Source organism: Oncorhynchus masou, chromosome 22 (genome assembly GCF_036934945.1).
Source record: "Oncorhynchus masou masou isolate Uvic2021 chromosome 22, UVic_Omas_1.1, whole genome shotgun sequence".
In the NCBI taxonomy this organism is placed as follows: Eukaryota; Metazoa; Chordata; class Actinopteri; order Salmoniformes; family Salmonidae; genus Oncorhynchus; species Oncorhynchus masou.
Window position 1 is genome coordinate 54,074,294 of NC_088233.1, and position 24,323 is coordinate 54,098,616.

At 43.2% G+C, this 24,323-nt stretch overlaps 1 protein-coding gene across 3 annotated transcripts in view; it reads right to left on the reverse strand.

The window, feature by feature from the left end:
- Positions 1-23,945, reverse strand: part of LOC135509698 (Krueppel-like factor 8) — a 63,758-nt gene extending 39,813 nt beyond the window's left edge. For all 3 annotated transcript variants that reach the window (XM_064930570.1, XM_064930569.1, XM_064930571.1), the window contains exons 1-2: positions 23,797-23,945; positions 23,259-23,441 (exon numbers count right to left, since the gene is read on the reverse strand). In XM_064930570.1, coding sequence (XP_064786642.1) covers positions 23,259-23,306 — 48 coding nt within the window. In that variant the 5' untranslated portion in view covers positions 23,307-23,441; positions 23,797-23,945. The remainder of the gene's footprint in view (positions 1-23,258; positions 23,442-23,796) is intronic.
- Between the last annotated feature and the right edge of the window lie 378 nt (positions 23,946-24,323).

Consider the following 24,323-nt stretch of genomic DNA (forward strand, 5'->3'; position numbering starts at 1 on the left):
TGACAGAAGAGAGGCTGTGTCAGAAATGAAACCCCATTACACACTGACAGAAGAAGGCTGTGTCAAAATGAAACCCCATTACACACTGACAGAAGAGAGGCTGTGTCTGAAATGAAACCCCATTACACACTGACAGAAGAGAGAAAGGCTGTGTCAGAAATGAAATCCCATTACACACTGACAGAAGAGAGGCTGTGTCAGAATGAAATCCCATTACACACTGACAGAAGAGAGGCTGTGTCAAAATGAAACCCCATTACACACTGACAGAAGAGAGGCTGTGTCAGAAATGAAACCCCATTACACACTGACAGAAGAGAGGCTGTGTCAGAAATGAAACCCCATTACACACTGACAGAAGAGAGAGGCTGTGTCAGAAATGAAACCCCATTACACACTGACAGAAGAGAGGGCTGTGTCAGAAATGAAACCCCATTACACACTGACAGAAGAGAGGCTGTGTCAGAAATGAAATCCCATTACACACTGACAGAAGAGAGGCTGTGTCAGAAATGAAACCCCATTACACACTGACAGAAGAGAGGCTGTGTCAGAAATGAACCCCCATTACACACTGACAGAAGAGAGAGGCTGTGTCAGAATGAAACCCCATTACACACTGACAGAAGAGAGGCTGTGTCAGAAATGAAACCCCATTACACACTGACAGAAGAGAGGCTGTGTCAAAATGAAACCCCATTACACACTGACAGAAGAGAGGCTGTGTCAGAAATGAAACCCCATTACACACTGACAGAAGAGAGGCTGTGTCAGAAATGAAATCCCATTACACACTGACAGAAGAGAGAGCTGTGTCAGAATGAAACCCCATTACACACTGACAGAAGAGAGGCTGTGTCAGAAATGAAACCCCATTACACACTGACAGAAGAGAGGCTGTGTCAGAAATTAAACCCCATTACACACTGACAGAAGAGAGCTGTGTCAGAAATGAAACACCATTACACACTGACAGAAGAGAGGAGGCTGTGTCTGAAATGAAACCCCATTACACACTGACAGAAGAGAGGCTGTGTCAGAATGAAACCCCATTACACACTGACAGAAGAGAGAGAGGCTGTGTCAGAATGAAACCCCATTACACACTGACAGAAGAGAGGCTGTGTCAGAAATGAAACCCCATTACACACTGACAGAAGAGAGGCTGTGTCAGAAATGAAACCCCATTACACACTGACAGAAGAGAGGCTGTGTCAGAAATGAAAACCCCATTACACACTGACAGAAGAGAGAGCTGTGTCAGAAATGAAACCCCATTACACACTGACAGAAGAGAGGCTGTGTCTGAAATGAAACCCCATTACACACTGACAGAAGAGAGGCTGTGTCAGAAATGAAACCCCATTACACACTGACAGAAGAGAGGCTGTGTCAGAAATGAAACCCCATTACACACTGACAGAAGAGAGGCTGTGTCAGAAATGAAACCCCATTACACACTGACAGAAGAGAGGCTGTGTCAGAAATGAAACCCCATTACACACTGACAGAAGAGAGGCTGTGTCAAAATGAAACCCCATTACACACTGACAGAAGAGAGAGAGGCTGTGTCTGAAATGAAACCCCATTACACACTGACAGAAGAGAGGCTGTGTCAGAAAAAACCCCATTACACACTGACAGAAGAGAGGCTGTGTCAGAAATGAAACCCCATTACACACTGACAGAAGAGAGGCTGTGTCTGAAATGAAACCCCATTACACACTGACAGAAGAGAGGCTGTGTCTGAAATGAAACCCCATTACACACTGACAGAAGAGAGAGAGGCTGTGTCTGAAATGAAACCCCATTACACACTGACAGAAGAGAGGCTGTGTCAGAATGAAACCCCATTACACACTGACAGATGAGAGGATGTGTCTGAAATGAATCCCCATTACACACTGACAGAAGAGAGAGAGGCTGTGTCAGAAATGAAACCCCATTACACACTGACAGAAGAGAGGCTGTGTCAGAAATGAAACCCCATTACACACTGACAGAAGAGAGAGCTGTGTCAGAAATGAAACCCCATTACACACTGACAGAAGAGAGGCTGTGTCTGAAATGAAACCCCATTACACACTGACAGAAGAGAGGCTGTGTCAGAATGAAACCCCATTACACACTGACAGAAGAGAGGCTGTGTCAGAATGAAACCCCATTACACACTGACAGAAGAGAGGCTGTGTCAGAATGAAACCCATTACACACTGACAGAAGAGAGGCTGTGTCAGAATGAAATCCCATTACACACTGACAGAAGAGAGGCTGTGTCAAAATGAAACCCCATTACACACTGACAGAAGAGAGGCTGTGTCAGAAATGAAACCCCATTACACACTGACAGAAGAGAGGCTGTGTCAGAAATGAAACCCCATTACACACTGACAGAAGAGAGGCTGTGTCTGAAATGAAACCCCATTACACACTGACAGAAGAGAGGCTGTGTCAGAAATGAAACCCCATTACACACTGACAGAAGAGAGAGAGACTGTGTCAGAATGAAATCCCATTACACACTGACAGAAGAGAGGCTGTGTCAGAAATGAAACCCCATTACACACTGACAGAAGAGAGGCTGTGTCAGAAATGAAACCCCATTACACACTGACAGAAGAGAGGCTGTGTCAGAAATGAAACCCCATTACACACTGACAGAAGAGAGGAGAGAAATGAAACCCCATTACACACTGACAGAAGAGAGGCTGTGTCTGAAATGAAACCCCATTACACACTGACAGAAGAGAGGCTGTGTCAGAATGAAACCCCATTACACACTGACAGAAGAGAGGCTGTGTCAGAAATGAAACCCCATTACACACTGACAGAAGAGAGGCTGTGTCAGAAATGAAACCCCATTACACACTGACAGAAGAGAGGCTGTGTCTGAAATGAAACCCCATTACACACTGACAGAAGAGAGGCTGTGTCAGAAATGAAACCCCATTACACACTGACAGAAGAGAGGCTGTGTCTGAAATGAAACCCCATTACACACTGACAGAAGAGAGGCTGTGTCAGAAATGAAACCCCATTACACACTGACAGAAGAGAGGCTGTGTCTGAAATGAAACCCCATTACACACTGACAGAAGAGAGGTTGTGTCTGAAATGAAACCCCATTACACACTGACAGAAGAGAGGAGGCTGTGTCTGAAATGAAACCCATTACACACTGACAGAAGAGAGGCTGACAGAATGAAACCCCATTACACACTGACAGAAGAGAGACTGTGTCAAAATGAAACCCCATTACACACTGACAGAAGAGAGGCTGTGTCAGAAATGAAACCCCATTACACACTGACAGAAGAGAGGCTGTGTCTGAAATGAAACCCCATTACACACTGACAGAAGAGAGGCTGTGTCTGAAATGAAACCCCATTACACACTGACAGAAGAGAGGCTGTGTCTGAAATGAAACCCCATTACACACTGACAGAAGAGAGGCTGTGTAAATGAAACCCCATTACACACTGACAGAAGAGAGGCTGTGTCAGAAATGAAACCCCATTACACACTGACAGAAGAGAGGCTGTGTCAGAAATGAAACCCCATTACACACTGACAGAAGAGAGGAGGCTGTGTCTGAAATGAAACCCATTACACACTGACAGAAGAGAGGCTGTGTCAGAAATGAAACCCCATTACACACTGACAGAAGAGAGGCTGTGTCTGAAATGAAACCCCATTACACACTGACAGAAGAGAGGAGGCTGTGTCAGAAATGAAACCCCATTACACACTGACAGAAGAGAGGCTGTGTCAGAATGAAACCCCATTACACACTGACAGAAGAGAGGCTGTGTCAGAAATGAAACCCCATTACACACTGACAGAAGAGAGGCTGTGTCAGAATGAAATCCCATTACACACTGACAGAAGAGAGGCTGTGTCAGAAATGAAACCCCATTACACACTGACAGAAGAGAGGCTGTGTCAGAAATGAAACCCCATTACACACTGACAGAAGAGAGGCTGTGTCAGAAATGAAACCCCATTACACACTGACAGAAGAGAGGCTGTGTCAGAAATGAAACCCCATTACACACTGACAGAAGAGAGAGCTGTGTCAGAAATGAAACCCCATTACACACTGACAGAAGAGAGGCTGTGTCAGAAATGAAACCCCATTACACACTGACAGAAGAGAGGCTGTGTCAGAAATGAAACCCCATTACACACTGACAGAAGAGAGGCTGTGTCAGAAATGAAACTCATTACACACTGACAGAAGAGAGGCTGTGTCAGAAATGAAACCCCATTACACACTGACAGAAGAGAGAGGCTGTGTCTGAAATGAAACCCCATTACACACTGACAGAAGAGAGGCTGTGTCAGAATGAAACCCCATTACACACTGACAGAAGAGAGAGCTGGTCTGAAATGAAACCCCATTACACACTGACAGAAGAGAGGCTGTGTCAGAATGAAACCCATTACACACTGACAGAAGAGAGGCTGTGTCAGAAATGAAACCCCATTACACACTGACAGAAGAGAGGCTGTGTCTGAAATGAAACCCTATTACACACTGACAGAAGAGAGGCTGTATCTGAAATGAAACCCCATTACAAACTGAGAGAAAAATGGATGTGTCAAAATGAAACTGCATTACACACTGACAGAAGAGAGAGAGGCTGTGTCAGAAATGAACCCCCAAAACAAACTGACAGAAGAGAGAAAGGCTGTGTCAGAAATGAAATCCCATTACACGCTGACAGAAGAGAGGCTGTGTCAGAAATTAAACTCCATTACACACTGACATAAGAGAGGCGGTGTCAGAAATTAAACCCCATTACACACTGACAGAAGAGAGGCGGTGTCTAAAACGAAACCCCATTACACACTGACAGGAGAGAGAGGCTGTGTCTGAATGAAACCCCATTACACACTGACAGAAGAGAGGCTGTGTCAGAATGAAACCCCATTACACACTGACATAAGAAAGGCTGTGTCAGAAATGAAACCCCATTACACACTGACAGAAGAAAGGCTGTGTCAGAATGAAACCCCATTACACACTGACAGAAGAGAGGCTGTGTCAGAATGAAATCCCATTACACACTAACAGAAGAGAGGCTGTGTCGGAATGAAACCCCATTACAAACTGACAGAAGAGAGAGGCTGTGTCTAAAATGAAACCCCATTACACACTGACAGAAGAGAGGCTGTGTCAGAAATATAACCCCATTACACAGTGACAGAAGAGAGGCTGTGTCTGAAATATAACCCCCACTACACACTGACAGAAGAGAGGCTGTGTCTGAAATATAACCCCCACTACACACTGACAGAAGAGAGGCTGTGTCGGAAATATAACAACATTGCACACTGACAGAAGAGAGAGAGGCTGTGTCAGAAATGAAACCCCATTACACACTGACAGAAGAGAGGCTGTGTCAGAAATATAACCCCATTACACACTGACAGAAGAGAGGCTGTATCTGAAATGAAACCCCATTACAAACTGACAGAAGAATGGAAGTGTCAAAATGAAACCGCATTACACACTGACAGAAGAGAGAGAGGCTGTGTCTAAAATGAAACCCCATTACACACTGACAGAAGAGAGGCTGTGTCAGAAAAATAACCCCATTACACAGTGACAGAAGAGAGGCTGTGTCAGAAATATAACCCCACTACACACTGACAGAAGAGAGGCTGTCGGAAATATAACCCCATTACACACTGACAGAAGAGAGGCTGTGTCTGAAATGAAACCCCATTACACACTGACAGAAGAGAGGCTGTGTCTGAAATGAAACCCCATTACACACTGACAGAAGAGAGGCTGTGTCAGAATGAAACCCCATTAAACACTGACAGAAGAGAGGCTGTATCTGAAATGAAACCCCATTACAAACTGACAGAAGAATGGAAGTGTCAAAATGAAACCGCATTACACACTGACAGAAGAGAGAGAGGCTGTGTCTAAAATGAAACCCCATTACACACTGACAGAAGAGAGGCTGTGTCAGAAATATAACCCCATTACACAGTGACAGAAGAGAGGCTGTGTCAGAAATATAACCCCACTACACACTGACAGAAGAGAGGCTGTCGGAAATATAAACCCATTACACACTGACAGAAGAGAGGCTGTGTCTGAAATGAAACCCCATTACACACTGACAGAAGAGAGAGAGGCTGTGTCTAAAATGAAACCCCACTACACACTGACAGCAGAGAGGCTGTGTCGGAAATATAACCCCATTGCACACTGACAGAAGAGAGAGAGGCTGTGTCAGAAATGAAACCCCATTACACACTGACAGAAGAGAGGCTGTGTCAGAAATATAACCCCATTACACACTGACAGAAGAGAGGCAGTGTCGGAAATATAACCCCATTACACACTGACAGAAGAGAGAGAGGCTGTGTCAGAAATGAAACCCCATTACACACTGACAGAAGAGAGGCAGTGTCGGAAATATAACCCCATTACACACTGACAGAAGAGAGAGAGACTGTGTCAGAAATATAACCCCATTACACACTGACAGAAGAGAGGCTGTGTCGGAAATATAACCCCATTACACACTGACAGAAGAGAGAGAGGCTGTGTCAGAAATGAAATCCCATTACACACTGACAGAAGAGAGGCTGTGTCAGAAATATAACCCCATTACACACTGACAGAAGAGAGGATGTATCTGAAATGAAACCCCATTACAAACTGACAGAAGAATGGATGTGTCAAAATGAAACCGCATTACACACTGACAGAAGAGAGGCTGTGTCAGAATGAAACCCCATTACACACTGACAGAAGAGAGAGGGGCTGTGTCAGAAATGAAATCCCATTACACACAGAAAGAAGAGAGAGAGGCTGTGTCAGAATGAAATCCCATTACACACTGACAGAAGAGAGGCTGTGTCAGAAATGAAACCCCACTACACACTGACAGAAGAGAGGCTGTGTCAAAATGAAACCCCATTATACGCTGACAGAAGAGAGGCTGTGTCAGAAATGAAACCCCATTACACACTGACAGAAGAGAGGATGTATCGGAATGAAACCCCATTACAAACTGACATAAAGGACGTGTCAAAATGAAACCCCATTACACACTGACAGAAGAAAGGCTGTGTCAGAATGAAACCCCATTACACACTGACAGAAGAGAGGCTGTGTCAGGAGTGAAACCCCATTACACACTGACAGAAGAGAGGCTGTGTCAGAATGAAATCCCATTACACACGGACAGAAGAGAGGCTGTGTCAGAATGAAACCCCATTACAACCTGACAGAAGAGAGGCTGTGTCAGAATGAAATCCCATTACACACTGACAGAAGAGAGGCTGTGTCTGAAATGAAATCCCATTACACACTGACAGAAGAGAGAGAGGCTGTGTCTGAAATGAACCCCCATTACACACTGACAGAAGAGAGAGCGGCTGTGTCAGAATGAAACCCCATTACACACTGACAGAAGAGAGAGAGACTGTGTCAGAATGAAACCCCATTACACACTGACAGAAGAGAGGCTGTGTCAGAAATGAAACCCCATTACACACTGACAGAAGAGAGGCTGTGTCTGAAATGAAACCCTATTACACACTGACAGAAGAGAGGCTGTATCTGAAATGAAACCCCATTACAAACTGAGAGAAAAATGGATGTGTCAAAATGAAACTGCATTACACACTGACAGAAGAGAGAAAGGCTGTGTCAGAAATGAAATCCCATTACACGCTGACAGAAGAGAGGCTGTGTCAGAAATTAAACTCCATTACACACTGACATAAGAGAGGCGGTGTCAGAAATGAAACCCCATTACACACTGACAGAAGAGAGGCGGTGACAAACCCCATTACACACTGACAGAGAGAGGGCTGTGTCTGAAGTGAAACCCCATTACACGCTGACAGAAGAGAGGCTGTGTCAGAAATGAAACCCCATTACACACTGACAGAAAAGAGAGAGGCTGTGTCAGAATGAAACCCCATTACACAATGACAGTAGAGAGGCTGTGTCAAAATGAAACCCCATTACACACGGACAGAAGAGAGGCTGTGTCAGAATGAAATCCCATTACACACTGACAGAAGAGAGGCTGTGTCGGAATGAAACCCCATTACAAACTGACAGAAGAGAGAGGCTGTGTCTAAAATGAAACCCCATTACACACTGACAGAAGAGAGGCTGTGTCAGAAATATAACCCCATTACACAGTGACAGAAGAGAGGCTGTGTCTGAAATATAACCCCCATTACACACTGACAGAAGAGAGGCTGTGTCGGAAATATAACAACATTGCACACTGACAGAAGAGAGGCTGTGTCAGAAATGAAACCCCATTACACACTGACAGAAGAGAGGCTGTGTCAGAAATGAAACCCCATTACACACTGACAGAAGAGAGGCTGTGTCTGAATTATTAAACCCCATTACACACTGACAGAAGAGAGAGAGGCTGTGTCTGAAATGAAACCCCATTACACACTGACAGAAGAGAGGCTGTGTCTGAAATGAAACCCCATTACACACTGACAGAAGAGAGGCTGTGTCAGAAATGAAACCCCATTAAACACTGACAGAAGAGAGGCTGTATCTGAAATGAAACCCCATTAAAAACTGACAGAAGAATGGAAGTGTCAAAATGAAACCGCATTACACACTGACAGAAGAGAGAGAGGCTGTGTCTAAAATGAAACCCCATTACACACTGACAGAAGAGAGGCTGTGTCAGAAATATAACCCCATTACACAGTGACAGAAGAGAGGCTGTGTCAGAAATATAACCCCACTACACACTGACAGAAGAGAGGCTGTCGGAAATATAAACCCATTACACACTGACAGAAGAGAGGCTGTATCTGAAATGAAACCCCATTACACACTGACAGAAGAGAGAGAGACTGTGTCAGAAATATAACCCCATTACACACTGACAGAAGAGAGGCTGTGTCGGAAATATAACCCCATTACACACTGACAGAAGAGAGAGAGGCTGTGTCAGAAATGAAACCCCATTACACACTGACAGAAGAGAGGCTGTGTCAGAAATATAACCCCATTACACACTGACAGAAGAGAGGCAGTGTCGGAAATATAACACCATTACACACTGACAGAAGAGAGGCAGTGTCGGAAATATAACCCCATTACACACTGACAGAAGAGAGGCATGTCTGAAATGAAACCCCATTACAAACTGACAGAAGAATGGATGTGTCAAAATGAAACCGCATTACACACTGACAGAAGAGAGGCTGTGTCAGAATGATAACCCCATTACACACTGACAGAAGAGAGAGGGGCTGTGTCAGAAATGAATCCCATTACACACAGAAAGAAGAGAGAGAGGCTGTGTCAGAATGAAATCCCATTACACACTGACAGAAGAGAGGCTGTGTCAGAAATGAAACCCCACTACACACTGACAGAAGAGAGGCTGTGTCAAAATGAAACCCCATTATACGCTGACAGAAGAGAGGCTGTGTCAGAAATGAAACCCCATTACACACTGACAGAAGAGAGGATGTATCGGAATGAAACCCCATTACAAACTGACATAAGAAAGGACGTGTCAAAATGAAACCCCATTACACACTGACAGAAGAAAGGCTGTGTCAGAATGAAACCCCATTACACACTGACAGAAGAGAGGCTGTGTCAGAATGAAATCCCATTACACACTGACAGAAGAGAGGCTGTGTCAGAATGAAACCCCATTACACACTGACAGAAGAAAGGCTGTGTCAGAATGAAACCCCATTACACACTGACAGAAGAGAGGCTGTGTCTGAAATGAAATCCCATTACACACGGACAGAAGAGAGGCTGTGTCAGAATGAAACCCCATTACAACCTGACAGAAGAGAGGCTGTGTCTGAAATGAACCCCCATTATACACTGACAGAAGAGAGAGAGGCTGTGTCAGAATGAAATCCCATTACACACTGACAGAAGAGAGGCTGTGTCAGAATGAAACCCCATTACACACTGACAGAAGAAAGGCTGTGTCAGAATGAAACCCCATTACACACTGACAGAAGAGAGGCTGTGTCTGAAATGAAATCCCATTACACACGGACAGAAGAGAGGCTGTGTCAGAATGAAACCCCATTACAACCTGACAGAAGAGAGGCTGTGTCTGAAATGAACCCCCATTATACACTGACAGAAGAGAGAGAGGCTGTGTCAGAATGAAATCCCATTACACACTGACAGAAGAGAGGCTGTGTCTGAAATGAAACCCCATTACACACTGACAGAAGAGAGAGAGGCTGTGTCAGAATGAAATCCCATTACACACTGACAGAAGAGAGAGAGGCAGTGTCAGAATGAAACCCCATTACACACTGACAGAAGAGAAAGAGGCTGTGTCAGAATGAAATCCCATTACACACTGACAGAAGAGAGACTGTGTCGGAAATATAACACCATTACACACTGACAGAAGAGAAAGAGGCTGTGTCAGAATGAAATCCCATTACACACTGACAGAAGAGAGGCAGTGTCGGAAATATAACACCATTACACACTGACAGAAGAGAGGCAGTGTCAGAATGAAATCCCATTACACACTGACAGAAGAGAGAGAGGCTGTGTCTGAAATGAAACCCCATTACACACTGACAGAAGAGAGGCTGTGTCTGAAATGAAACCCCATTACACACTGACAGAAGAGAGGCAGTGTCAGAATGAAACCCCATTACACACTGACAGAAGAGAGGTTGTATCTGAATGAAACCCCATTACACACTGACAGAAGAGAGAGAGGCTGTGTCTGAATTAAACCCCATTACACACGGACAGAAGAGAGGCTGTGTCTGAAATGGCAGCCCTGTATATCCTTGTCCCTGAGCGGTCCCTGGTCAAAAGCAATACATATGAGCAACACCAGGAGAGATAAACTCTCTCTCTCTGACCCAACTCCTTCTTAAACCCTCTCCTGTCTCTTGCTCTCCCCCATCTCTCTCCCTCTTGCTCTCCCCTGTCTCTCTCTCACCCCCCATCTCTCCCCCATCTCTCTCCCCTGTTTCTCTCTCTCCCCCCGTCTCCCCTCCCCCTCCTCTCTCTCTCAATATAAGGGCTTTGTTGACATGGGAAACACGTTTACATTGCCAAAGCAAGTGAAGTAGACAATATACAAAAGTGAAATAAACAATAAAAATGATCTGTAAACATTACACACAAAAGTTCCAAAAGAATAAAGACATTTAAAATGTCATATTTGTCTATATACAGTGTTGCAATGATGTGCAAATGGGTTTTATTTACAATGGTGTTTGCTCTTCACTGGTTGCCCTTGTGGCAACAGGTCACAAATCTTCTTGATATGGTCGTACATTTGGCAGGAGGTTACTGACCTCCTTTTGGGCTCCCGAGTGGCGCAGCGGTCTAAGGCACTGTATCTTAGTGCAAGAGGCATCACTGCAGTCCCTGGTTCAAATCCAGGCTGCATCACATCAGGCCGTGATCGGAAGTCCCAAAAGCCAGCAAACAGCCGTTGAATTCCACAACCACCAAAAGGAAAGTGATGCCCAAACCTTCCCTCACAATCCCTAACCTTCAAGGAGATACCTAGAGGAGAATCCCCTCAGCCAAATGATTTTGGGGCGCTGTTCACAAATACACGAGCCCTAGGACAGCAACACAATTACACCCAACCAAATTACGAGAAAACAAAAAGAGAATTACTTGATAAATTGTCAAGAATCAACCCAAAAAACTGAGCAAATAGGAATTCTACCTTGCCTGAAAAAAAGAGAGTAAACTGACCCAAAGCTAAGAAAAGCTTTGACTATGTAGACTCAGAGCCTTGCTATTGAGAGAGGTACACCATAGGCAGACTGCCACATTTGGACAAACTCCCATATCTGTTTGGTGAAATACCACAGTGTGCAATCCAAGCAGCAAAATGCGTGACCTGCTGCCACAAAAGTAGGTCAACCAGTTATTGACATCCTCGATAAAGATTCTTATGAATTCATAAGTTTAGTATTTGGTCCCTCAATCCTAACACGCAATGACTACATTAAGCTTGTGACTCTACAAACGTTTTAGATGCATTTGCCGTTACAAGCCTGATGTAGTCATTGCGTTCTAGGAATATGGGACCAAATACTAAACTTTTGACTACTTTATTTCTAAGAATCTTTAGGGATCAAAATTATTGACACCCCTACCTTTTTGAGAGAAAAAAATATTACTTATTAAACCAAATCTCTTTCGATGGGCACACTATTATGTGATATTAGCTGTTGAGCACGCAGGAAGTCCTGCCAACACACAGCACTCTGCCGTCCACCCTAACTGCAACCTCTACACTGTATAAAACACCCACTCTGGTCTGACTGTACGTACCAACCAATCAACTCTTCCCTTCTCACAGACAACTTCAACAACCACCTTTATACTTGTAAATAATGCCTAAATAACAAAGCAGCTGTACTTGAACATGCTATACATGACGTCAGAGGGTCCTCCTCTTCACGCCTCTGTATATGGGCTTTGACTGACAGCCGTTCTGAACTTGAGCACCACGGGACCAAAGAAAGAAGTTGCCCCCATCCCTAACGCTAATTGGGAAACTTTTGCACAATTGATGCTGTTTGAGTGGGGGAAATGCTGTAAATTAAGCAGCTCAACGTATTTTGAAAGACGTTGAGGATTATAATAACAATGTTGAACCTATTCCAGAACATTCCTACTATGTTACTGAATGGATCCAGAGTATTTTCCAGAATATTCCTACTATGTAACTGAATGCATCCAGAGTATTTTCCAGAATATTCCTACTATGTAACTGAATGGATCCAGAGTATTTTCCAGAATATTCCTACTATGTAACTGAATGCATCCAGAGTATTTTCCAGAATATTCCTACTATGTTACTGAATGGATCCAGAGTATTTTCCAGAATATTCCTACTATGTTACTGAATGGATCCAGAGTATTTTCCAGAGTATTCCTACTATGTAACTGAATGGATCCAGAGTATTTTCCAGAATATTCCTACTATGTAACTGAATGGATCCAGAGTATTTTCCAGAATATTCCTACTATGTTACTGAATGGATCCAGAGTTTTCCATTTTGTTACTGAATGGATCCAGAGTATTTTCCAGAATATTCCTACTATGTTACTGAATGGATCCAGAGTATTTTCCAGAATGTTCCTAATATGTTACTGAATGGATCCAGAGTATTTTCCAGAATATTTTATCTATGTAACTGAATGGATCCAGAGTATTTTCCAGAATGTTCTATCTACGTTACAGAATAGATCCAGAGTATTTTCTGTTTTTGTTATCAACACATATGGTGAAAAGTAAAGTAAATATAAAATGCACATAAAATCAAGAGTGTAATGTTTGGATTTACTCATGTCAGGTCCTCACAATTGGTCTAATATTTTTCCCATAAACGACAAACTGTTCCACTTTGAAAAGAACGTTGATGACATCTGTTCCTCATTCACTAAGCCTATTGAGTCCACTGGTCCTACTCACACAGAACTACCCTACGGCTTTGACCGATTTCTCCCCTCTCTTTTCAGATGAAATCCTGCGACTCGTGAGGTCCAGCCGTCTGACAACCTGCCCACTCTACCCCATCCCTCCTCCCTTCTCCAGACCTTCTCTGGAGACCTTCTCCCATTCCTCAACTCATCCCTGACCAATGGCTGCGTCCCCTTTGACTTCAAAATGGCCCATGTCGCTCCCCTCCTCAACAAACCAACACTCTACTCCTAATACTTACTTTCCACCATCGTTTGCAAATAAATAAATTAAAAATCCTACAATGTGATTTTCTGGATTTTTTTTTCTCATTTTGTCTGTCATAGTTGAAGTGTACCTATGATGAAATTTACAGGCCTCTCATCTTTTTAAGTGAGAGAACTTGCACAATTGGTGGCTGACTAAATACTTTTTTGCCCCACTGTACATGTATGTATATACACTACCGTTCAAAAGTTTGGGGTCGCTTAGAAATGTGTTTGCTAATCCAAGTTTATGATTTCAAAAAGGATAATTGATCATTAGAAAACCATTTTGCAATTATGAAAACTGTTGTACTAATTAAAGAACCAATAAATCTGGCCTTCTTTAGACTAGTTATGTACTTAGCTAACACAATGTGCCATTGGAACACAGGAGTTGCTGATAAAGGGACTCTGTTAATGGAATATCTACATCGGCAGATACAATCTGCCATTTCCAGCTACAATAGTCATTTACAACATTAACAACGTCTGCACTGTATTTCTGATCAGCTTGGTGTCATTTTAAATGGACAAAAAAAATGTTGCCTTTCTTTCAAAAACAAGGACATTTCTAAGCGACCCCAAACTTTTGAACGGTAGTGTATGTATGAGTACATGTGTGAATGTTTATATATATTGTATGTATCTATGTATATAGGTATGTATGTACAGTTGAAGTCAGAAGTTTACATAAACCTTAGCCAAATACATTTAAACTCAGTTTTTCACAATTCCTGACATTTAATCCTGGTAAAAAGTCCCTGTTTTAGGTCAGTTAGGATCACCACTTTATTTTAAGGATGTGAAATGTCAGAATAATAGTAGAGAGAATTATTTATTAAAGCTTTTATTTCTTTCATCACATTCCCAGTGGGTCATAATTTTACATACACTCAATTAGTATTTGGTAGCATTGCCTTTAAATTGTTTAACTTGGGTCAAACGTTTCGGGTAAACTTCCACAAGCTTCCCACAATAAGTTGGGTGAATTTTGGCCAATTCCTCCTGTCAGAGGTGGTGTAACTGAGTCAGGTTTGTAGGCCTCCTTGCTTGCACACGCTTTTTCAGTTCTGCCCACAAATGTTCTATAGGCTTTGTGATGGCCAGTTCAATACCTTGACTTTGTTGTCCTTAAGCCATTTTGCCACAACTTTGGAAGTATGCTTGGGGGTCATTGTCCATTTGGAAGACCCATTTGCAACCAAGCTTTCACTTCCTGACTGATGTCTTGATGTTACTTCAATATATCCACAACCTTTTCCTGCCTTATGACGCTATCTATTTTGTGAAGTGCACCAGTCCCTCCTGCAGCAAAGCACCCCCACAACATGACGCTGCCACACCCGTGGTCCACGGTTGGGATGGTGTTCTTCGGCTTGCAAGCCTCCCCCTTTTTCCTCCAAACATAACGATTATGGCCAAACAGTTCTTTCAGACCAGAGGACATTTCTACAAAAAGTACGATCTTTGTCCCCATGTGCAGTTGCAAACTAGTAGTCTGGCTTTTTTATGGTGGCTTTGGACCAGTGGCTTTATCCTTGCTGAACGGCCTTTCAGGTTATGTCGATATAGGACTCGTTTTATAGATACTTTTGTACCCGTTTCCTCCAGCATCTTCACAAGGTCCTTGCTGTTGTTCTGGGATTGATTTGCACAGGCTGTTTAAAGGCACAGTCAACTTAGTGTATGTAAACTTCTGACCCACAGGAATTGTGATACAGTGAGTGAATAAATAAGTGAAATAATCAGTCTGTAAACAATTGTTGGAAAAATGACTTGTGTCATGCACAAAGTAGACGTCCTAACCGACTTGCCAAAACTGTAGTTTGTTAACACGACATTTGTGGAGTGGTTGAAAAACAAGTTAATGACTCCAACCTAAGTGTATGTAAACTTCCGACTTCAACTGTATGTACTCATAACCTCCTATGTATTACATTGATGGAAGCAACAATTTATCCGCAATATTAAAGCTGATCCACTCCCTAAAATAAAATAAAAATATATATTTATTATTACTAAAATGTCAAATGTAAATGTTCCCTTTTAATTGCTACCAAGGTTATGTACATGCTTTCGATATTTCTTGTGTAAGAAACATTTAAAATGAGCCCTATCCATATAGACCAATTCCCATAGATGCATGCAGGCACACACACACCCTAGGGTTAATACTTAAACATAGCCTATATCGAGCAGACAACAAACAACAACAAGCCTCTCTGGCAGAGCTGACTGACATCAAACTGTGTCAAACTGTGTCTTTACAACCTAATTGTCCAAATGTTGTGTTTATACCCTGTGATACTCCCTCAGCCTATAGACCTTAGTAATAACCTTCAATTAGCCTCACTGTAATCGGTGCTTTAAAAGCAGGGTGGAACCCAAAGTTGATTGTAGATACAACAGCTTAAAAACACAGAATCTAAGACACCAACACACAAAATGAAGAGCCTTCGGTCAAAGACAACAAACATGTCAGTGTAAAGTCATGAATGTTCTGACAACCCAACATAGCCTAACGTGGAGTTACTGTAATTTCTGGTCCAGGAGGAAAGATTGCTCGCACTGGCCAACAATGACATCATCACTCTGCACCATGACTGATTGTGGGTGAATAGGGATGGAACGCTAGCAGCATCCTAGCAATACTACAGTAATGTGTGGTGAGTGTGTGTGTGTGTGTGTGTGTGTGTGTGTGTGTGTGTGTGTGTGTGTGTGTGTGTGTGTGTGTGTGTGTGTGTGTGTGTGTGTGTGTGTGTGTGTGTGTGTGTGTGTGTGTGTGTGTGTGTGTGTGTGTGTAAATGGAGTGGGTAGAGTGGGTGTGGTACACATCTTTCTGCATTAGCGCTCCAGATAGCTGGAGGACAAGTCCCTGGGTGTGTGTGGGTGTGTGTGTGTGTGTGAGAGAGAGTGAGATTCAAATGAAAATGTGTATTTCTAGCAGGCAACAAGTTTTGTGTGTATGTGTGTCTTTGTGTGGGTTTATCTGTGTGTGCGCGCATGCGTGTCAGTTTTACTGTGTGTATTTGTTTGTGCCTTTGGGTGTAGTAGTGGTGTGTTGTGGGGGATGGAGGGGAGAGTTGCAGGGGGGTAGCAGTGAAGGGGTGGAGGAGGGGTGTGTGTGTGAGGGGTGTGGGCAGGCTGGCTCCAACTCCCACCAGAGCCCCGTTGCCATGGCTACCAGAGAGCGGAAGCCTCCCTCGATATATCCTATTAGGGCCTAGGCGAGACTCAGAGAGCAAGAGAACTTCTGTGAGTGTAATGTTTACTGTTCATTTTTATTGTTTATTTCACTTTTGTTGATTATCTACTTCACTTGCTTTGGCGATGATAACATATGTTTCCCATGTCAATAAAGCCCTTATATTGAAAAAAACTGAGAGAAACTGAAAGTGGTAGCCGGGGCGAGAGAGAAAAAGAGTGTGGGTGAGGAAGGGAGGGAGGGGAGTGTCAAAGCAGGGTGTGAATGTACACTACAATTCAGAAGTTTGTGGTCACTTAGAAATGTCCTTTTTTTTTTTTTAAAGGCACATTTTTTTGTCAATTAAAATAACATGAAATTGATCAGAAATACAGTGTAGACATTGTTAATGTTGTAAATGACTATTGTAGCTGGAAACGGCAGATTTTTTATGGAATATCTACATAGGCGTACAGAGGCCCATTATCAGCAACCATCACTCCTGTGTTCCAATGGCACGTTGTGTTAGCTAATCAGAGTTTATCATTTTAAAAGGCTAGTTGATCATTAGAAAACCCTTTTTCAAGTACGTTAGCACAGCTGAAAACTGTTGTTCTGATCAAAGAAACAATAAAACTGGCCATCTTTAGACTAGTTAAGTATCTGGAGCATCAGCATTTATGGGTTCATTTACAGGCTCAAAATGGCCAGAAACAAAGGCCTTTCTTCTGAAACTCGTTAGTCTATTCTTGTTCTGAGAAATGAAGGCTATTCCATGCGAGAAATTGCCAAGAAACTGAAGATCTCGTACAACGCTGTGTACTACTCCATACACAGAACAGCTCAAACTTGCTCTAACCAGAATAGAAAGAGGAGTGGGAGGCCCCGGTGCACAACTGAGCAACAGGACAAGTACAATAGAGTGTCTCGATTGAGAAACAGACGCCTCACAAGTCCTCAACTGGCAGCTTCATTAACGAGTACCTTCAACACACCGGTCTCAACGTTAACAGTGAAGAGGCGACTTCGGGATGCTGGCCTTCTAGGTAGAATTGCAAACAAAAAGTCATATCTCAGACTGGCCAATAAAAATAAAAGATGAAGATGGGCAAAAGAACACAGACACTGGACAGAGGAAGATTGGAAAACAGTGTTATGGACAGACGAATCTAAGTTTGAGGTGTTCGGATCACAAAGAAAAACATTTGTGAGACGCAGAAAAAAATGAAAAGATGCTGGAGGAGTGCCATCTGTCAAGCATGGTGGAGGCAATGTGATGGTCTGGGGCTGCGTTGGTGGATCTTGAAGAAGGAAGGCTATCACTCCATTTTGCGACGCCATGTCATACCCTGTGGACGGCGCTTAATTGGAGCCAATTTCCTCCTACAACAGGACAATGACCCAAAGCAAAGCTCCAAACTATGCAAGAACTATTTAGGGAAGAAGCAGTCAGCTGGTATTCTGTCTATAATGGAGTGGCCAGCACAGTCACCGGATCTCAACCCTGTTGAGCTATTGTGGTACGTAAGAAATGCCCATCAAGCATTGTGGGAGGTGCTTCAGGAAGCATGGGGTGAGATCTCGTCAGATTACCTCAACAAATTGACAACTAGAATGCCAAAGGTCTACAAGGATGTAATTGCTGCAAATGGAGGATTCTTTGATGAAAGCAAAGTTTGAAGGACATAATTATTATTTCAATTAAAAATCATTATTTATAACCTCGTCAACGTCTTGACTACATTTCCTATTAATTTTGCAACATATTCTCATGGAAAACAAGGACGTTTCTAAGTGAGCCCAAACGTTTGAACGGTAGTGTGTGTACTGTACTTCTGCATCTCATTGAGTGTGTGTGTGTGTCTCTCTTTTCCCATCTCCCTCTCACTATGTCCATCTCTTACACCCTTTCCCTTTCTCTCTTCTCTCAGTCTCTATCCATCTCCCAGTTCCTTGTCTGGTAAGGTAAGGTCCAGACCAGGGTCCTGTTTAGCACAAAATGGGATATTTTTTTATTTAATTTTTATTAATTTGAACAACAAAAACATGACCTTTTCTCCCGGTTTACTCCAGATTTGTCATACTAAACAGTGCCCAGTAGAGCCCCTCAAAAGAGCCCAGAGTAGAGTCCAATAGAGCCCATGTAGCAGTTAGTCTGTCAGCTGTGTTTGGGAACTTAAGCCCATATCCACTTACAGTGCACTACTTGTGACCAGGCCTTTAGGGCTCTGGTCAAAAGTCGAGCACTGTGTAAGGAATACGGTGCTATTTGGGACGAACCCCTTATCTCTGGACAGGAAACCCACAATCCTGCTGTGTTCTTACTGGGCGGCTTCCTTGAGGGGGTGGTCAACACACACACACACAAACAAACAACCCAACCACACCCCTCTCAAACTAGGCCTAATGCAACTGTGACCCACCCAGCCCCCCACCCTATCTGCCCACCCCTCCTCCCTCTCTTTCCACCCCTTTCTCTCTCTCTCCTCCCCCTCTCCCCTCTGAAAGCTCTCCCAGGTAACAACAAATGTTCCCACAACTTTAGAGAAAGTTCCCTTAAAGAGTCTCATTAAGTCACGAACTGACGTTTTTATAGGAATGTCCCCGTGATGTGCAAGGAATGTTTCCAACCCCCTTAATGTCAAATGCAACTTACCCAGATCGTGGTCACCATTTTTTCAGAATATAAGACAAATGTTCTTGACACGCTTTACGCAAATAAGCCATCCGACATCATTCACTCTGAATTGGACTGTGTGTTTACAGGCAGTAGGGCCTATATGTAAATACCACAGGATTCCTCTGACATTTGGGAACGTTACAGTCCTATTGATCAAACAACCACAGTCATGCACATCAACAAGATCAACAACTAATGCTAGCCAGAGTGAGATTAGATCAAATCTAGCGAGGGAACATTAGATAAACGCTCTCAAACTTTTTCAGCTAGTTGGCCATCAGTTTTGAACAAATTAATTTCTTCAAAAATTAAGGAGAAGCGAAGGAGAGAGAGATAGCTATATTTTGTTGTATTTCTTTTTCACTTCACTTACTCAGCTAGCAAATGCAGCTAGCTAGTTTAGCCTACTCAAACACCTGGCTCAAACAGAGAGGGATGCTATGTTAGCTAGCTGTCTATGGCTATCCAACACTGGAACTCTTCCAAGTCAAGGTAAGCTTTTGGTTGTATTAAATTAATGCCACCTGGGCCAAAAGATGTAACTGCTAAACTGCTTGCTGCTGACTGTACACTGTACTACTGCATGATTGTAGCGGGTTTACTAACACCTTATTTATATTACCTATGTTGACTATGATGTTAATATGGTGACAACGATGTAGGCTGTGTGTAGCGGTTAGCGGTTATGATAAGAAGGTTTGGCTTAGAAAGATTTTTTGGCCTGGTCAAACAGCTGATGTGTTGTGCATTGAAGTCCACAAGCGAAGGGAAAAGGTGAAACAAGTAGAGCATGTAGATGCGAGAAGAAATTATACGCCGCCACAGTTTGGGAACCAGTGGCATGTACTTATTGGGCAAGTATACAGTGGGGCAAAAACGTATTTAGTCAGCCACCAATTGTGCAAGTTGTCCCACTTAAAAAGATGAGAGGCCTGTAATTTTCATCATCGGCACACTTCAACTATGACAGACAAAATGAGAAAAAAAATCCAGAAAATCACATTGTAGGATTTTTAATGAATTTATTTGCAAATCATGGTGGAAAATAAGTATTTGGTCACCTACAAACAAGCAAGATTTCTGGCTCTCACAGACCTGTAACTTCTTCTTTAAGAGGCTCCTCTGTCCTCCCCTCGTTACCTGTATTAATGGCACCTGTTTGAACTTGTTATCAGTATAAAAGACACCTGTCCACAACCTCAAACAGTCACACTCCAAACTCCACTATGGCCAAGACCAAAGAGCTGTCAAAGGACACCAGAAACAAAAGTGTAGACCTGCACCAGGCTGGGAAGACTGAATCTGCAATAGGTAAGCATCTTGGTTTGAAGAAATCAACTGTGGGAGCAATTATTAGGAATTGGAAGACATACAAGACCACTGATAATCTCCCTCGGTCTGGGGCTCCACGCAAGATCTCACCCCGTGGGGTCAAAATGATCACAAGAACGGAGAGCAAAAATCCCAGAACCACACGGGGGGACCTAGGGAATGACCTACAGAGAGCTGGGACCAAAGTAACAAAGCCTACCATCAGTAACACACTACGCCGCCAGGGACTCAAATCCTGCAGTGCCAGACGTGTCCCCCTGCTTAAGCCAGTACATGTCCAGGCCCGTCTGAAGTTTGCTAGAGAGAATTTGGATGATCCAGAAGAAGATTGGGAGAATGTCATATGGTCAGATGAAACCAAAATATAACTTTTTGGTAAAAAAATAATCAACTCGTCGTGTTTGGAGGACAAAGAATGCTGAGTTGCATCCAAAGAACACCATACCTACTGTGAAGCATGGGGGTGTAAACATCATACTTTGGGGCTGTTTTTCTGCAAAGGGACCAGGACGACTGATCCGTGTAAAGGAAAGAATGAATGGGGCCATGTTTCTGAGATTTTGAGTGAAAACCTCCTTCCATCAGCAAGGGCATTCAAGATGAAACGTGGCTGGGTCTTTCAGCATGACAATGATCCCAAACACACCACCCGGGCAACGAAGGAGTGGCTTCGTAAGAAGCATTTCAAGGTCCTGGAGTGGCCTAGCCAGTCTCCAGATCTCAACCCCAGAGAAAATCTTTGGAGGGAGTTGAAAGGCCATGTGCCCAGCAACAGCCCCAAAACATCACTGCTCTAGAGGAGATCTGCATGGAGGAATGGGCCAAAATACCAGCAAGTGTGTGAAAACCTTGTGAAGACTTACAGAAATCATTTGACCTCTGTCATTGCCAACAAAGGGTATATAACCAAGTATTGAGATAAACTTTTGTTATTGACCAAATACTTTTTTTCCACCATAATTTGCAAATAAATTCATAAAAAATCCTACAATGTGATTTTCTGTATTTTTTTGCTTCTCAATTTGTCTGTCATAGTTGAAGTGTACCTATGATGAAAATTACAGGCCTCTCATCTTTTTAAGTGGGAGAACTTGCACAATTGGTGGCTGACAAAATACTTTTTTGCCCCACTGTAGTTAGGCCCTGTCCAGAAGAAAACCTAACCCATCCTCCCTAGGCACTTGATAGTTGTAAGCAATAGGGGGAATGCACTTCAAAGTAAATCTCAGCTCTGTTAAAAGTACACTCAAGAAAAACGTATTGATCATAGTGATTGGGGAGTATCATTAAAATCATTAAAAGTTTAATATGCCCCACCAACATTAGACAACTACAAATAAGTAAATCAAAGACGTGAGAATTGTGAAATGAGCTAATAACTGACACAGACATGGTGGCGCAGCAGGAAGATCTGAATGCTGTGAGGTCAAATCCCAGCTGAGGACATGTTGAATAATAATTACTGTATAAATGAACATGCACAATGTCATCATGTGTGTGAGTATCCCTTGCCAACAGACAAAAAGAGCTGTGAATGGATAAGTGGTTGGTTCACCAACCAAGGCCTTGATGGGCAACAGTAACAAGGCGTGATGTGTAATGAATGTCTTTTTTTGGGGGGGGGAATGTTTCTTTGGGACCATCAGGCCACAACTGACACACAGACATGTTCTGGCAACGTTCCCATTAAACATATCTTACATTCTGAGAACATGGCAACCGTGTTCTGTGTATGTTTGAAATGATGTTGATAGAATATTCTCTGAACCCTCAGAAAAATATCAGCGGAACTTTATGGGTAACATTCTCTCGCTACAGCTCACCCAACTCTCTCTACATGCACAGAGAAATGTAAATGTAGACCTATAGAGCTGGCATGAGTTCCCTTTCCGTATGACAGGGAATCTGTCCTACACAATACATTCACCCTCAGTCGTCTTATCTGCACCAGGACTGTTCAAATCCGGTCCTGGAGGGCCGAAACACTTCTGCTTTTTGTTTCTACCTGGTAGTTAACTACACTCACCTGATGTCCCAGGTCTGAATCAGTCCTGATTAGGAGAGGATGAAACCCAGAAGTGCTTTGGCCCTTCAGGACCGACAATGAACAGCCCTGCTCTACACCCTTCTCTCTCTAACACTATCTTTCCTCTCCAGCCACCATTTCTTCTGCCCTTTCTAACAATCTACAAACAGACCCAGACTCGATTTCCTTTAGCCTCTCTCTCTACAACCATCCACCCAGAACTCTTTCTCTTCAATTTAAGTCATCTATCCCCCTCTTCTTCACCACCCCACACTCCCCAAACCCTCCATCCACCCCTCATTCAATCTCTCACCGTGGACTCCACCTCCTGTGGTTCTGGTTTGATGTGTACTGAGGGCATGTTTTCTTCTTCCTCCTGGGTATGAGGCTCTGTCTTGGGTTCCTTCTTGGTCAACTTGGGCTGCTGGGGTTGGGACTCCTTCTTGGGTTGTGGTTGGGAGCTGGCACCACCGCTGGCCTTAGGACTCGACAGGCACTGCAGAGGAGAGGGAGAGAGAGGACTGTTAGCCACATAATACATATAGATAACACACACACACACACACACAGAGACAGAGAGAGACAGAGACAGACACACACAGTTATCTGTACAGGGGTACAGTTAGACTACTGCTACACTGGGAGATAAGACATGTTAGCCAACTGCTACATATGCTGACATGCAACAGACAGATGCGATAGAGGATGGGTGAGATAGAGGTAGAGAGGGAAAGACAACAGAACCATTAGAGGAGAGGTGAGAACAGGGGGGATGGGGAGGAGTAGAGACAGGTAAAAAGAGGAAATGACAACCAGAGTAGTGCCACCCACACAAATATACCCAGCATTACCTCTTCTCAAACTGTAGGCCTACTACTCAGAAACAAAAATACTAATTTGGTGTAGAGAGAAATACAATAAAGAGTAGAGGAAAACAGAAGGAAATAGGGACATATATGTAGCGAGAGAGAGAAAGCCTAATCCTTGCCCTGCTAGTAAGTTAATGGGACCGAAAGAGAAAGAGAGAAACAGGGAGGAGTAGCTCAACAAGAATGTCCCCTCCCTCTCTCTCACTGGTAGACAGTCACACCCTTCTCTAGAAGCAGAGGGGAGTGGAGAGTCTCTCTCTCTCTCTCTCTCTCTTGAACAAAGCAAGTGAAATAGATAAAACAAAAGTGAAATAAACAAAATGAACAGTAAACATTACACTCACAAAAGCTCCAAAGGAATAAAGACATTTAAAATGTCCTATTATATATAGTGTTGTAACAATTTGCAAATAGTTAAAGTAGAAAAGGGAAAATAAATCAACATAAATATGGGTTGTATTTACAATGGTGTTTGTTCTTCACTTGTTTCCCTTTTCTTGTGTCAACAG